General features: G+C 42.4%; 1 protein-coding gene across 4 annotated transcripts in view; it reads left to right on the forward strand.

Annotated features, from left to right (window-relative positions):
* SCUBE1 (signal peptide, CUB domain and EGF like domain containing 1) overlaps positions 1–13820 on the forward strand; it is a 156063-nt gene that overhangs the window by 20278 nt on the left and 121965 nt on the right. For all 4 annotated transcript variants that reach the window (XM_072145350.1, XM_072145352.1, XM_072145351.1 and 1 more), the window contains exon 3: positions 1103–1228. In XM_072145350.1, the coding sequence (XP_072001451.1) occupies positions 1103–1228 (126 nt within the window). The remainder of the gene's footprint in view (positions 1–1102; positions 1229–13820) is intronic.

Raw genomic sequence — 13820 nt, forward strand, 5'->3', positions numbered from 1 at the left:
GGTGACACTTAAAGCAGTTACACAGCTTATTTTCAGGGCAGCCAATAAAAATCAAATCTACCAATCCTGTTCCAGTTCCGGCATCTCATCTGCTTGTTGACATTTCCTACCGGTCTGGAAGTGCCTGAATCTGGTGACCGCTGCTGCCAGGTGCCAACCTTCCTGGTAGTCCCATAGAAGTGAATGAAGTTGGGTTTAAGTGTGCTGTGTGACAATGAACTCTTGTGGTGTTGTATAAGAGAATGGCACCATCAAATTTTAGATTGGCCACCCCACCAATGTAAAATTTGACATACCTTTTATCCTAACTATTAATAGGGTTGACCACTCTTTTACATAAGTTGCTCATGTGCCTTAACTGCCTTGTAGATGATCCATAAATGTTCATCAAGTGATTCTGCAGTCCTACTATTTACCTTTTGTGCTGTGTGCAGACTCTCTGTGATTCTTTGTTTACATGTCTGAGCTCTGATGAATGGGAGAAGCTGTAGCAGGAGAGTTATGACTCATCCTGCTTTTTCTTCCACCCCTCTTCCTGTATCTAGCAGTGAGGAGGGGCTGTGAGAAGAAAAACTCATTGGGAGACGCCATAATGGCAGCCTAGGGGAGTGAGAGAGAGGAGGCTGTGTATATATGCTGAGGGTAGCATGGCGAGAACAAGGGAAGGCTGAAGCTTTCAAAGGAGGCCAATACACAGCTACATATACATACAGAGATATGTCTAATGGAAGATATTTATTGAAAAGTAGCCAACCCCTTTAAGAGCCGAATTTCTTGGGTTTCTTGTTTCCCCAATACCCTGTCCTCAGTGTGTACCACGGGCAGATCACAAAATGGCCATTTACATTGTAGAGAAAATTATATGCAGGGGCATTTACAGGACTGAAAAGTAAAGATATTGTATATAAGTAGAATTAAAAAAAAAACCCTTTTTAATTCAAAATGGCCGTCTCGAGTTCAAAAATTTATAATTTTTACAATTTTTTTAAACTAGTTCAGGCGGTGTTCTTCATCTACCTCAAACACTGTGGCCTATACTGACTCTTGTGAAAGTTGTTATTGCTACCTTCTTGATGGGTACTGATCCCAATTTTTTTTTCAGATATTGATGAATGTGACAACGACTACACTGGCGGATGCGTTCATGAATGTATCAATATCCCGGGGAATTATAGATGTACGTGCTATGATGGATTTATGTTGGCACACGATGGACACAATTGCCTGGGTAAGTAAGTTCATTGTTTTACTGTTTATATGGGTTTTTTTGTGGGTTTTATAAGACTGGTGTATTTTTTTCATATGTGTTTCACGTTGGCTGTGCCCTCGATAACACTTTTCAACTAACATGATATTTACTGTTGGCTTTGTGCAAATTGAAGATTTCCCGACTGGGATAAAGTTTAAACAAAGGGTTAAAATGGGCAGGAATCTAACATTAATCCCAGCTTTAAAGATCCCCCACCAATGACAATAGTTTCCGGGTCCTCTTCCAGCCTCTACTTCCTGTTTCCTGTCGACACACAGGAAATGACCAATCAACCAATCATGAGCAGAGGTTGGACCACAACAATAGCTAGTGATTGGCTGATTTAGTCATTTCCTGTTTGGGACGATGAACCGGTGGACACTAAGTGGTAGTTATTCTAATGGGTGTGCGTATTGTGTCTTGTTATTATCCTCTACGTTTTCATCTCAAAGTTTTTACCCTCTGCACTATGAATAAACCGACAATCCTCCTTAGTATCCAATTTTATGTAATCCCAGTAAATTGCCTGTCCCCATTTTAATAAGGTGATTGGTAAACATTAAATTTGTAATTTTTTTTGTGTTTACTATATACTAAATATATTTTGTTCTTTATGTAAATTAGCATGTGCTAGCCAAAGGCCCCTTCCACACTAGCGAGTGTGATGCGATGAACTCGCATCACACTCGCAACGCAAGCTGCCGGGAACGCACGGCCCGAACACTGCACCGCAGGAGTGAACTGACATGCTGAGTTCACTCCCGCGGTGCAGCGTTCGGGCCGTGCGTTCCCGGCAGCTTGCGTTGCGAGTGTGATGCGAGTTCATCGCATCACACTCGCTAGTGTGGAAGGGGCCAAAGGGCTGGTCACTTTTTTTTTATTATAATTTAAACAAGAGCCCCCTCCTCCCTCCCCCCAGAGAAAGTGAGTTGCCGTTGTCTTCACGATTATGCATTAACTTTATATATAAACTTTTTAACAGTTGTGCAAATTTAAATATCGATCGGGGGGGGGGGGGGGCACCGCACCAACCCAATAGAATTTGACATTTTGTATTTGTACTTTTACAGTACTGGTAGCTAATTTGTTCGAAATTTTGACAAAAGACTAGAGAAATGTACAGGTTTGGCAACCGGTTTAGGAAGGTAGTTACCGAATATACTTGAGTATAAGCCGACCCAAGTATAAGCCGAGGCCCCTAATTTTACTACAAAAACTTGGTAAAACCTATATTTTTTTTTTACTCGAGTATAAGCAGAGTTTGGGTTTTCAGCACATTTTTTTGTTCTGAAAAACAAGGCTTATACTTGAGTATATATGGTATTTTACTGGCAACTTGAAAATTCGTATTGGCAGCCACTTTGACATTTCGTATCTTTTTACTGTGTGTATTTTTTTTTTTTTTTTTACGAAGGGGAAATTTTCTAGATTATACAACATTTGTTTATGAATTTGTATTTTATTTTGGGTTAAATTTCCAAGTTGTTCTTAAATTACATTTTAAAATGGCAATTTACAACCCGGCCATGTTTTCCTACATCGTATTTTATTGCTTTTTTTGACAGACGCCACTGGTATTTTTATTTTTTTTTTTTCACCAGAAACAAACCTTCTCTGTAAATATGAATTTCTTAGTGTTGTTCCCAAATATAAAGATGGATGTGATGGATGCTACAAGACGGGACACAGTTTTATAGTCGGGTTGAGGGGGGGGGTTGTCTGTTATTCATGGACGACACATCGGAATATGATGCTTTTGTATATTATTTTTTTTTAGCCGTGCATCATTTTTTTTTTGTGACTATTCGGCCTCGCTGTCTCCGTGGTGCCCAAATTGGGGGGGAAAAATAAATAAATAAATATAAATTCTGAGCGAGTGACTAAGAGTATGTGTCTGGGGGCAGCGACGCGATTGGTGACACATTTATGGCATTCATAGAGAGTGGATAAATGAACTGTTGTGTCATTTCATAAAAAAAACTTCATAATGACTTGTGTAGACGATGTGTTTGACTGAAAAGACTTAATATTTATTCTTATTTACTCAAACAACGGGAACCGGCCAGAAAGTCTAAACCGGGACATTATACACATTCTAGAGGGTCGGGGAAATCCGTCTCGGGCAGATAATTAGTATATTTTGTGGTCTGTTTATTGCATTTTGATTTTTTTTTTTCACTTTTTTTTTTAATTTTAAAGGCATGGCATTCCAGAAATTTTTTTTTTATAATTGGAGACGAGTCGACCCGAATTTTAAGTTTGGGTTTGGAGTTACGATTCATTCCAGTCCTATTGCCAGATTGGCTGCACGGCCCCTGATTGATGTCCCTAGCTACTAGCGATGGCTGTGATTGGCCAGCGGTGTCTCCCCTGACCAATCACGTACTTTTAACTCCCCCTAATTATAATATAAATATATATATATAATATATATGGACGCTCATTTGAGTGACCTGTTTTAGAGTGTTCTTTAGCGGCTCTTTAGGCTTGGTCGTCAAAAGTCTAATGAGGTGCTAATTAATTTCTAACTTGTTATCAAGTGAGATTGCCTTTAAATTGCAATTCGACAGTTCGACATAGGAATTCAGTATTCATCCCCAAAAATTTTTTGGATCCGTTAACTATAGTATATTTTTATATGTGCCAATTATGAAGTTCAATTTTTCACCACTAGAGGCACTGAACAGTTGACATAAATTTTAGTTTTTGACACAACTCCAATACCACAATCTTTAAATGTACAATTTATTTAGTCTTACACATTGCCTTGTAACCGGAAAAGTTTCTATTACCAAAAAAAAAAAAAAAAAAAGAATAAACACCATTAAAAATATGAAACAAAAAAAAAAATTAGTTCTTGCCTAAAATCCCAGCTAAGCTTTGTGTCACTTTCTACATTTCGAATAGGACAACCCATAGGTTTGATGAGGGGGGGGGGGGGGATCAACATTTGTTCAATGTTCATACCCAGTTGGAGGAATAAGATGTCTATTTTTTCTACTTACAGCGCCTCCACAGGGGAAAAAGACTATTGCATGGGTAAAAAAAAAAACTCCACCTCCTAATGAATGTCCAAATTTAATTTTGGGCAAAATGTGTAGCAGTCTATTGTAATCTATGTCTCCTACAGCAACTCCACTGGAGAAAAGGAGTATTGCATATGGGAGGAGCCACCTCCACCTCTATTAAATGTCCAGTCCCAGCTGCAGGGCTAATATCTAACAACAGTTGCTCCTACAGCACCTCCACAGGAGAAAATAAGTATTGCACAGAGGAAAAACTCTCTCTTAAATATCCAGACCTCATTGTAGGAATAACGTGAAACAAAGTAATATATTTCTCCTAGAGCACCTCCACAGGAGAAAAGGGGTATTGCATGGGGGGAAAAAATACTTCACCTCTAATGAATGCCCAATTTTGCAGCAATATTCTAGTAAGGGAGACCTGGCAAGTATCAATTTCTTCTACAGCACCTCCACTGGGGAAAAGTAGTATTACATAGTTGAAAGTAAAGGTGCTGTCTATGTAATTCTGCTCAGTCCTCCAAGTTGAGAGGCCACAAACTACTGTGGTTTATGGATGTGGTTTTATATATATATCAATCAGTGTTTTTAGATACTTAAAAATTCTAGGTTTTGTGTTTTATGAAACCTTAACATTTTTGAAAAAAAAAGGATGAGCCTTGGGTTGTCTTGACAATTTTGGAATGTGTGAGGGAATCCTTTTAGAGTAGTGTGTGGTCAGCTGTAGGAGCCAGTTGGGACATGGTTAGAGGAACCAGCCATGGTATTGAGTGATTAGACATGAGTGATGACAAGCCATAAATAACGGCCTGTCAGCCAGCACCCGGTCATCCCCCACGTCTCTGAATGACATCGGTATTGAATGTGTAAACAGATTGTAAGGTCTTTACAGACTCCTGTTGCTTTGGCTGTAAGTTTGGACAACCCAACATCAGAATGTTGACCACCCTCGTTGTTAGAAGGTCCCCACTGCAGAGAGACCCCATGGTAGTTACATGGTGTTCTTAACCAATACATTGCATGCATGGTTTATCCTCCCAACAGCTCAGATTGTCCAGGAACATGATGAATGTCCGTCATATACTTTAGAAATAGTTTGGACCTCCAAACCCTAGAGTGGTGATGAATGTGGTTCTTGCTTTTAGGGAATGCTTGTAGGGATGATCCAAGTTATCTTCTAGGGCTATGAAGAAATATGGTCAACTTTTTGTAGTCTTGTAGGAATATCTGGTCTTCCAAATGTTTCCATTTAGTCTCCCCTTATTCATTGGTTGTTTTGTTTAAAAATTTGTCCTCCTCCTAAACATTTATGGCATATCCCACCTCTGGGGTTCACACCCATCTCCAAAATTGGGGCTTCTTACTGTTCCTTTCTCACCCATCGTTCTTGGAGATGTACACAGATAGATGGATGCACGTGCTTATGCCATACACACTAAGAAGGTGGTGTTCTTTAAACTATGAGTAGTGGACCTACTGTGCTTTATGTTTTGTAGCTCATCCTTATCCATGTAGTACTGGAAGTGAGATAGGAAACTTAGTATTAGCTGCAGCAATATGTCTTCTGTGCACCTCCTCTCCTCTCAATCTGCATTTATTATTATGGGCAGCTGTAATATGCTCCTTCTGTGAGCTGACTGTTCTATCTTAGGAGACCAAGAGCTGATGGCTGGAGACTAGCTGCCATACACTGCACACAAATAGTAGAGGACCTTCTCTATAACACTCTACAAGAAGAATCAGCAACCATTTAGCAATTCTCAGGTGTCTCAGAGCTGGTGGTGGGGACAAGCTGCTATGTCACCTATACACGGAGAGTAGAAACGTTTCTCCATAACTCTCTCTACAAGAAGTATCAGCAGGATCATATATGACATTATATGACTTGTATTTTTCAATGTTTAGCAGTTTTCCCCTCTTTAGGCTTTATCTATAATTCTCAGTTGTCTCAGAGCTGGTGGCTGGAGACCAGCTGCTATGATGTCTCCTATTCCCTGCACACCGAAAGTAGAGATGCTTCTCCATTACTCTCTCTACAAGAAGCATCAACAGGATCATATATGGTGTAAGGCAGCTGTAATCTGATCCTTCTGTAAGCTGAATGTTTATCTTAAAAGACCAAGACTCTGAGCTGATGGCTAGAGACTAGCTGCTATGATGTTTGCTATACACTACACACAGACCAGAGCGGACCTTCTTCTCTAAAACTCTCTACAAGAAGCATCATCCATATATGACTTCTATTCCGCAATATTTAGCAGTTTTTCCGTCTGCAGGCTCTATCTGTAATTCTTAGTTGTCTTGCAGCTGGTGGTGGAGACTGGCTGCTATGATGTCTCATATACACCTTACAGAAAATAGAACACCTTCTCCGCAACCCTATACAAGAAGCATCAACAAGATCATATATGTCATTTATATGATTTGTGTATTTTTTTTAATGTTTAGAAGTTTTCCCCTTTGCAGGCTCTATTAGATTTCTTAGGTGTCTCAGAGCCAATGTCAGGAGACTAGATGCTAAGATGTCTTCTATACACCGTACACATAAAGTAGTGGGCCTTCTGTCTATAAGGAGCAGCAGCAGGATCATATATGACTTTTTTTCCCCAATGTTTAGCAGTTTTCCCCTCTGCAGGCTCTAGCTGTAATTCATAGTGTTCTCTGAGCTAGTGGTGGAGACTCACTGCTAAGATGTCTCCTATATACTGCACACAGAAGGTAGAATACCTTCTCCATAACTATCTCTACAAGAAGCATCAGCAGGATCATATATGACTTGTATTATTCAGTGTTTAGCAGTTTTTCCATCCTCAGGCTCTATCTGTATTTCTTAGTCTCCACCACCAGCTAGAACAGCTAACTGCTAAGATGTCTCATATACACTGCACACAGAAAGTAGAGGACCTTCTCCATCAATTGCTCTACAAGAAGCATCAGCAGGATCATATATGACTTTTATTGTGTAATGTTTAGCAGTTTTCCCCTCTGCAGGCTCTAGATGTAATTCTTAGTTGTCTCTGAGCTAGTGGTGGAGACTGGCTGCTAAGATGTCTCCTATATACTGCACACAGAAGGTAGAATACCTTCTCCATAACTATCTCTACAAGAAGCATCAGCAGGATCATATGTGACTTGTATTTTCCAGTGTTTAGCAGTTTTTCCCTCCTCAGGTTCAATCTGTATTTCTTAGTCTCCACCACCAGCTCAGAGACAACTAACCAACTAACTGCTAAGATGTCTCCTATACACTGCACACAGACAGCAGAGGACCTTCTCCATCAATTGCTCTACAAGAAGCATCAGCAGGATCATATATGACCTGTATTGTGCATTGTTTAGCAGTTTTCCCTTCTGCAGGCTCTATCTCTAATTCTTAGTTGTCTCTGAGCTAGTGGTGGAGACTGGCTGCTATGATGTCTCCCATACACTGCACATAGAAAACTCTTCTCTTACTTGCTTAGAAGCAGAGTTGGAAGAGTTTTTAGAGCCTGTATGAGCTTCGAAGGAAAGATGGAGGAGTAAAAAGAGCCTGATATAGACTTTTCTTTTAGATTTATTATCTTAATCGACTGATTTATTGAAAACTTAGGGACCATTTAACTTCTCCGAGTGCAAGTTTACTATGGAATAAAGGTTGGTAATCAATATGGGAATATAATATCTCATCATCTATTGGTTCACAGGTTAAAGGGATATTCTCACCCAAAATATTTACGGCATATCTGATGTCAGACATACGGACCTGTCTTTACAATATAGGCGATCCCCTACTTAAGGACACCCGACTTGCAGACCACCCCTAGTTACAGATGGACCCCTCTTCCCACTGTGACCTCTGGTGAAGCTCTCTGGATGTTACTATAGTCCCAGGCTGCAATGATCAGCTGTACGGTGTCTGTAATGAAGCTTTATTGATAATCATTGGTCCAATTACGGCAAAAAAATTTTGAGCCTACAATTGTCACTGGGGCAAAAAAATGTTTTTTTTCTGGAGCTACAGTTATAAAATATACAGTTTCGACTTGCATACAAATTCAACTTAAGAACAAACCTATCTTGTACGTTACCCGGGGACCGCCTGTATTGGTCTCCTTGCTTCCCCATCATGCCTGGTGATAGAACATTGACTTCACATATCTGAGAATATTTCGGCCAATATTTTGGGATAAGTGTAATACCCCTTTAAGCACTCTTTAGTGACATAGGCAGCAGTGTCGCTCGTGTGAACATAGCCTAAAGCTCTAGACCGTAATTGCGTAAACCAAATGCTCAAATGTCAACAAGTTGTAGAAGTAATTGATTTAAGATTGCATCCTCACCGGCCTGATTAAAGGCATCCCACCCACCCCCCCTTTTACGTTTTTGATTCGGCATTATTTATTTTACTTTTTTTTTTTGTTTCTGGAGACAGCTGCGTGCAATGTGTTGCTGGCGTTAGGAACTCGTGAATGGGACCATTCCTGAAGTTTATTTTTCTTCTTATCCTCCTGCAGTTCAAATACTGCCCCCCCCCCTCCTCCCCCTTGTTGGGGAGAATGTTGAACTTTTTAACATTTTGGCCTAAACAGGGTTTCAATTTCTGTACAGTCACAAACAAGTGAGATTTTTTTTTTCCTGCAGTATTCTTGATGGTCCATGATAAGATATGTATAAACATGGACGTTGAGATGAAAGAAATTATAGTTTGGATGGAGTGGTACTAATATTATGCAGTCTTAAAGGGGTTGTCCAACCATTGCAATCCACCAGATAAGGGATAATTTATCAATTTGGTGGGTTTTCGAACTCTGAGAGAGATCAAAAGTCAATGGATATGGGGTCGTACAACCCCTTTAAGTTCTCCATACACGATAGAGAGAACTAATCTCCCCAATGGCTCATGTCATAGGATATATGTGTATATTGGACTTTAGATTGACCAATGCAGTCAGTTTCTTTCAATTGGGGTCCCCTCGGCCAGCCCCCCCCCACTAATCATCAAAAATCTGTTGGTCTGATGTTCGATACATCCAGCACCCTATAAAGCATATATGGCATTTCAGCTATACTGGATAGATGGAATGATGGATTCCATGGATACCATGAATAGTTTCTAAATAGTTGATACATGGGGGGGGGGTAATTTTTAGAAACTGAGCTCTTTTTGCGCCTTTTGTGAGTCTATTTCTTGCCCCTTATTTGTCTTTGTACTTTTGGCTCCTTGTCAAACGCAGATTTTTTTGGAGACTTATTTGGCGCAAATTTTTACACAACTGATACCATTGCTTTTCCTATACATGGTCAGAACTGGAGTGTTTTACGCAAAACAGGAAGCTGCTACCCGGCGCAAAAAATTGTGCAAATAACCAAATGCACCCCAAAAAGTTAATAACATAGAACCAGAAAACACACATCAGACTAAGATAAATTAGCCCTATGATGTATGCACACATGGATAGTTTCTAGATGGGTAGGCACCTGGCTGGCTTCACGACGGGTAGAGACCTGGCTAGCTTCATGACGGGTAGGGTCCTGGCTAGCTTCACGACGGGTAGGCACCGGGCTGGCTTCACGACGGGTAGGGTCCTGGCTAGCTTCACGACGGGTAGGCACCTGGCTAGCTTCATGACGGGTAGGGTCCTGGCTAGCTTCACGACGGGTAGGCACCTGGCTAGCTTCATGACGGGTAGGGTCCTGGCTAGCTTCAGGACGGGTAGGCACCGGGCTGGCTTCATGACGGGTAGGGTCCTGGCTAGCTTCACGACGGGTAGGCACCTGGCTAGCTTCAAGACGGGTAGGGTCCTGGCTAGCTTCATGACGGGTAGGCGCCGGGCTGGCTTCATGACGGATAGGCGCCGGGCTGGCTTCACGACGGATAGGCGCCGGGCTGGCTTCACGACGGATAGGCGCCGGGCTGGCTTCACGACGGATAGGCGCCGGGCTGGCTTCACGACGGATAGGCGCCGGGCTGGCTTCACCACGGATAGGCGCCGGGCTGGCTTCACCACGGATAGGCGCCGGGCTGGCTTCACCACGGATAGGCGCCGGGCTGCCTTCACGACGGATAGGCGCCGGGCTGCCTTCACGACGGGTAGGCGCCGGGCTGCCTTCACGACGGGTAGGCGCCGGGCTGCCTTCACGACGGGTAGGCACAGAATTTCCCCATTGTGGGACTAATAAAGGACTATCTTATCTTATAGATACATGGATAGCTTCATGATTGATGGATGGAGCGATAGATACGTGGATAGTTTTATGACTGAAGGATGGATAGATGGCCACATGGATGGGTGAATATACTTTCATAAATGATGGATGGACAGATGGATGGATGGATGGGTACATATACTTTCATGTATGATGGATGGATACATATACTTTCATGTATGATGGATGGGTACATATACTTTCATGTATGATGGATGGGTACATATACTTTCATGTATGATGGTTGGGTACATATACTTTCATGTATGATGGATGGATGGGTACATATACTTTCATGTACGATGGATGGATGGGTACATATACTTTCATGTACGATGGATGGATGGGTACATATACTTTCATGTATGATGGATGGATGGATGGATACATATACTTTCATGTATGATGGATGGATGGATGGATACATATACTTTCATGTATGATGGATGGATACATATACTTTCATGTATGATGGATGGATGGATACATATACTTTTATGTATGATGGATGGATGGATGGATACATATACTTTCATGTATGATGGATGGATACATATACTTTCATGTATGATGGATGGATACATATACTTTCATGTATGATGGATGGATGGATACATATACTTTCATGTATGATGGATGGATGGATACATATACTTTCATGTATGATGGATGGATGGGTACATATACTTTCATGTATGATGGATGGATGGATGGATACATATACTTTCATGTATGATGGATGGATGGGTACATATACTTTCATGTATGATGGATGGACAGATACATATACTTTCATGTATAATGGATGGATGGGTACATATACTTTCATGTATGATGGATGGATGGATGGATACATATACTTTCATGTATGATGGATGGATGGGTACATATACTTTCATGTATGATGGATGGGTACATATACTTTCATGTATGATGGATGGGTACATATACTTTCATGTACGATGGATGGATGGATGGATACATATACTTTCATGTATGATGGATGGATGGATACATATACTTTCATGTACGATGGATGGATGGATACATATACTTTCATGTATGATGGATGGATGGATACTTATACTTTCATGTATGATGGAAGGATACATATACTTTCATGTATGATGGATGGATGGATACATATACTTTCATGTATGATGGATGGATGGGTACATATACTTTCATGTATGATGGAGGAATGGATGGATGGGTATATATACTTTCATGCATGATGGAGGGATGGATACATGGATGGTGTGGGGAATTGCTCTGGTAGTTGACAGGTAGCAGTGCAGGAAGCAGTGACACACGCAGGTTTAAAAGTCCAACTTAAGTGTTTATTCACACTTGCAAAACAGAACACAAATTCAGCCTTGGCTTAGGCACATGCAAAAACATTATAAAAGTAATTCCTGCCCGGCTAGGCGCTGTCTAATACATTTTGAGGACCCTAGCTATCCGGGTATCAGGCTGCCTGGCACACGCTCTTGGCCAGCAGTAGTACAGGAGACCCTTACCTTTGCTGTGAGAATGCAATCTCGCTTTCAGCTCTCCAGGTAGGGCCTCTCCTACTGCTTCTGGCCTGCAGACTAAATCAGGCCCTAACGAGGCCTGTGACCTGCACCTGTGGGCTATACAAAAGCCCAGGACCGAAGCCCGGGTGGAGTAGGAGTCCCACTACCAGCCTACCCCTACTCCATAATAAGCAGGCCCAGTACGGACATTACCAATGTGTCTGTGTTAGCTAGGCCAACACAGACAAAACAGACTATTCCTGCTTATCATGTCTGCATTAACCCTTGGGTTACTGCAGACAAACCCAGGGCTTTTACCACCAGCATTTCATCTGCCTGTAGGACAGATAGCGGTTTTCCCACACAACACCTCTCACTTTCTCACATACCCTCCCCCTCAGTTCAGACCCACCGGGGCGAACTCCTGACATTAAGCAATGCGTTCGGGACAAGGCATCTGCATTGCCCTGTAGCTTCCCGGCTCTGTGCTCCACCATGAAACTGAAATTTTGGAGGGACAAGAACCACCTAGTGACCCTGGCATTCTTCTCCTTAGTTCTACTCATCCACGTGAGAGGAGAGTGGTCAGTTATGAGACGGAACTGTCGTCCCAGCAAGTAGTAGCGTAGGGACTCCAATGCCCACTTTATCGCCAGACATTCCTTCTCTACGATACTGTAATTTTTTTCAGCTGGCGTGAGCTTCCTGCTCAGGTAGGTAATGGGGTGTTCTTCTCCATTCACCTCCTGAGACAGGACCGCTCCCAGCCCTACATCTGACGCATCTGTCTGCACAATAAACTCTCTCTTGAAGTTTGGCGTAATGAGGAAGGGAGATCCACACAACGCAGACTTCAATGCCTGAAAAGCACCTTCTGCTTGTTCATTCCACCGCACCATGACAGGCCTTTTACCCTTCAGCAGGTCTGTCAGGGGAGCGGACATGGTGGCAAAGTTTGGTATAAACCGTCTGTAGTACCCTACAATGCCCAGGAACGCCCTGACTTGCTTTGTGCTCACTGGTTGAGGCCAACCCTGTATAGCGTCAATCTTGTTGACCTGAGGTTTAATTATACCTCGACCAATCACATACCCCAAATAGTGTGTCTCCTCCATTCCCAGCGCACACTTCTTGGGGTTTGCAGTCAGGCCCGCTGCCCTTAGAGAGTTCACTACGGCCTGTACCTTGGCCAAGTGACTCGCCCAGTTTTGGCTGTAGATGATAATGTCATCTAGATAGGCGGAGGCATATCTCCTATGTGGCTTTAACACTATGTCCATTAACCGCTGGAAGGTAGCGGGGGCCCCATGAAGCCCAAACGGTAACACAACATAGTGAAAAAGGCCCTCAGGGTGATAAAGGCGGTCTTTTCTTTAGCCCTATCTGTCAGGGGTACCTGCCAATATCCTTTAGTTAGATCCAGGGTGGTGAAGTACCGAGCACCCCCTAGTCTCTCAATAAGCTCGTCCACCCGGGGCATGGGGTAGGCATCAAACTTAGACACCTCATTCAATTTTCTAAAATCGTTGCAAAATCGCAACGTCCCATCCGGTTTGGGAATTAGAACAATTGGACAGGCCCACTCACTTTTGGACTCCTCAATAACCCCTAGCTTCAGCATCTTCTGAACCTCCTCTGATATGGCCTGTCTACGAGCTTCAGGGACTCGGTACGGCCTTAATCTTACCTTTACCCCTGGCTCAGTGACAATGTCATGTTTCATTACAGATGTGTAGCCTGGCAACTCTGAGAACACATCTGTATTTCTTGCTACAAACTCTCGAGCCTCTCGCTGTTGCTCTTTGGTAAGGGTATCGGCTATTCGCACTTCTGCCTCCGGCACAG

This window comes from Engystomops pustulosus, chromosome 4 (genome assembly GCF_040894005.1).
Source record: "Engystomops pustulosus chromosome 4, aEngPut4.maternal, whole genome shotgun sequence".
Taxonomy (NCBI): Eukaryota; Metazoa; Chordata; class Amphibia; order Anura; family Leptodactylidae; genus Engystomops; species Engystomops pustulosus.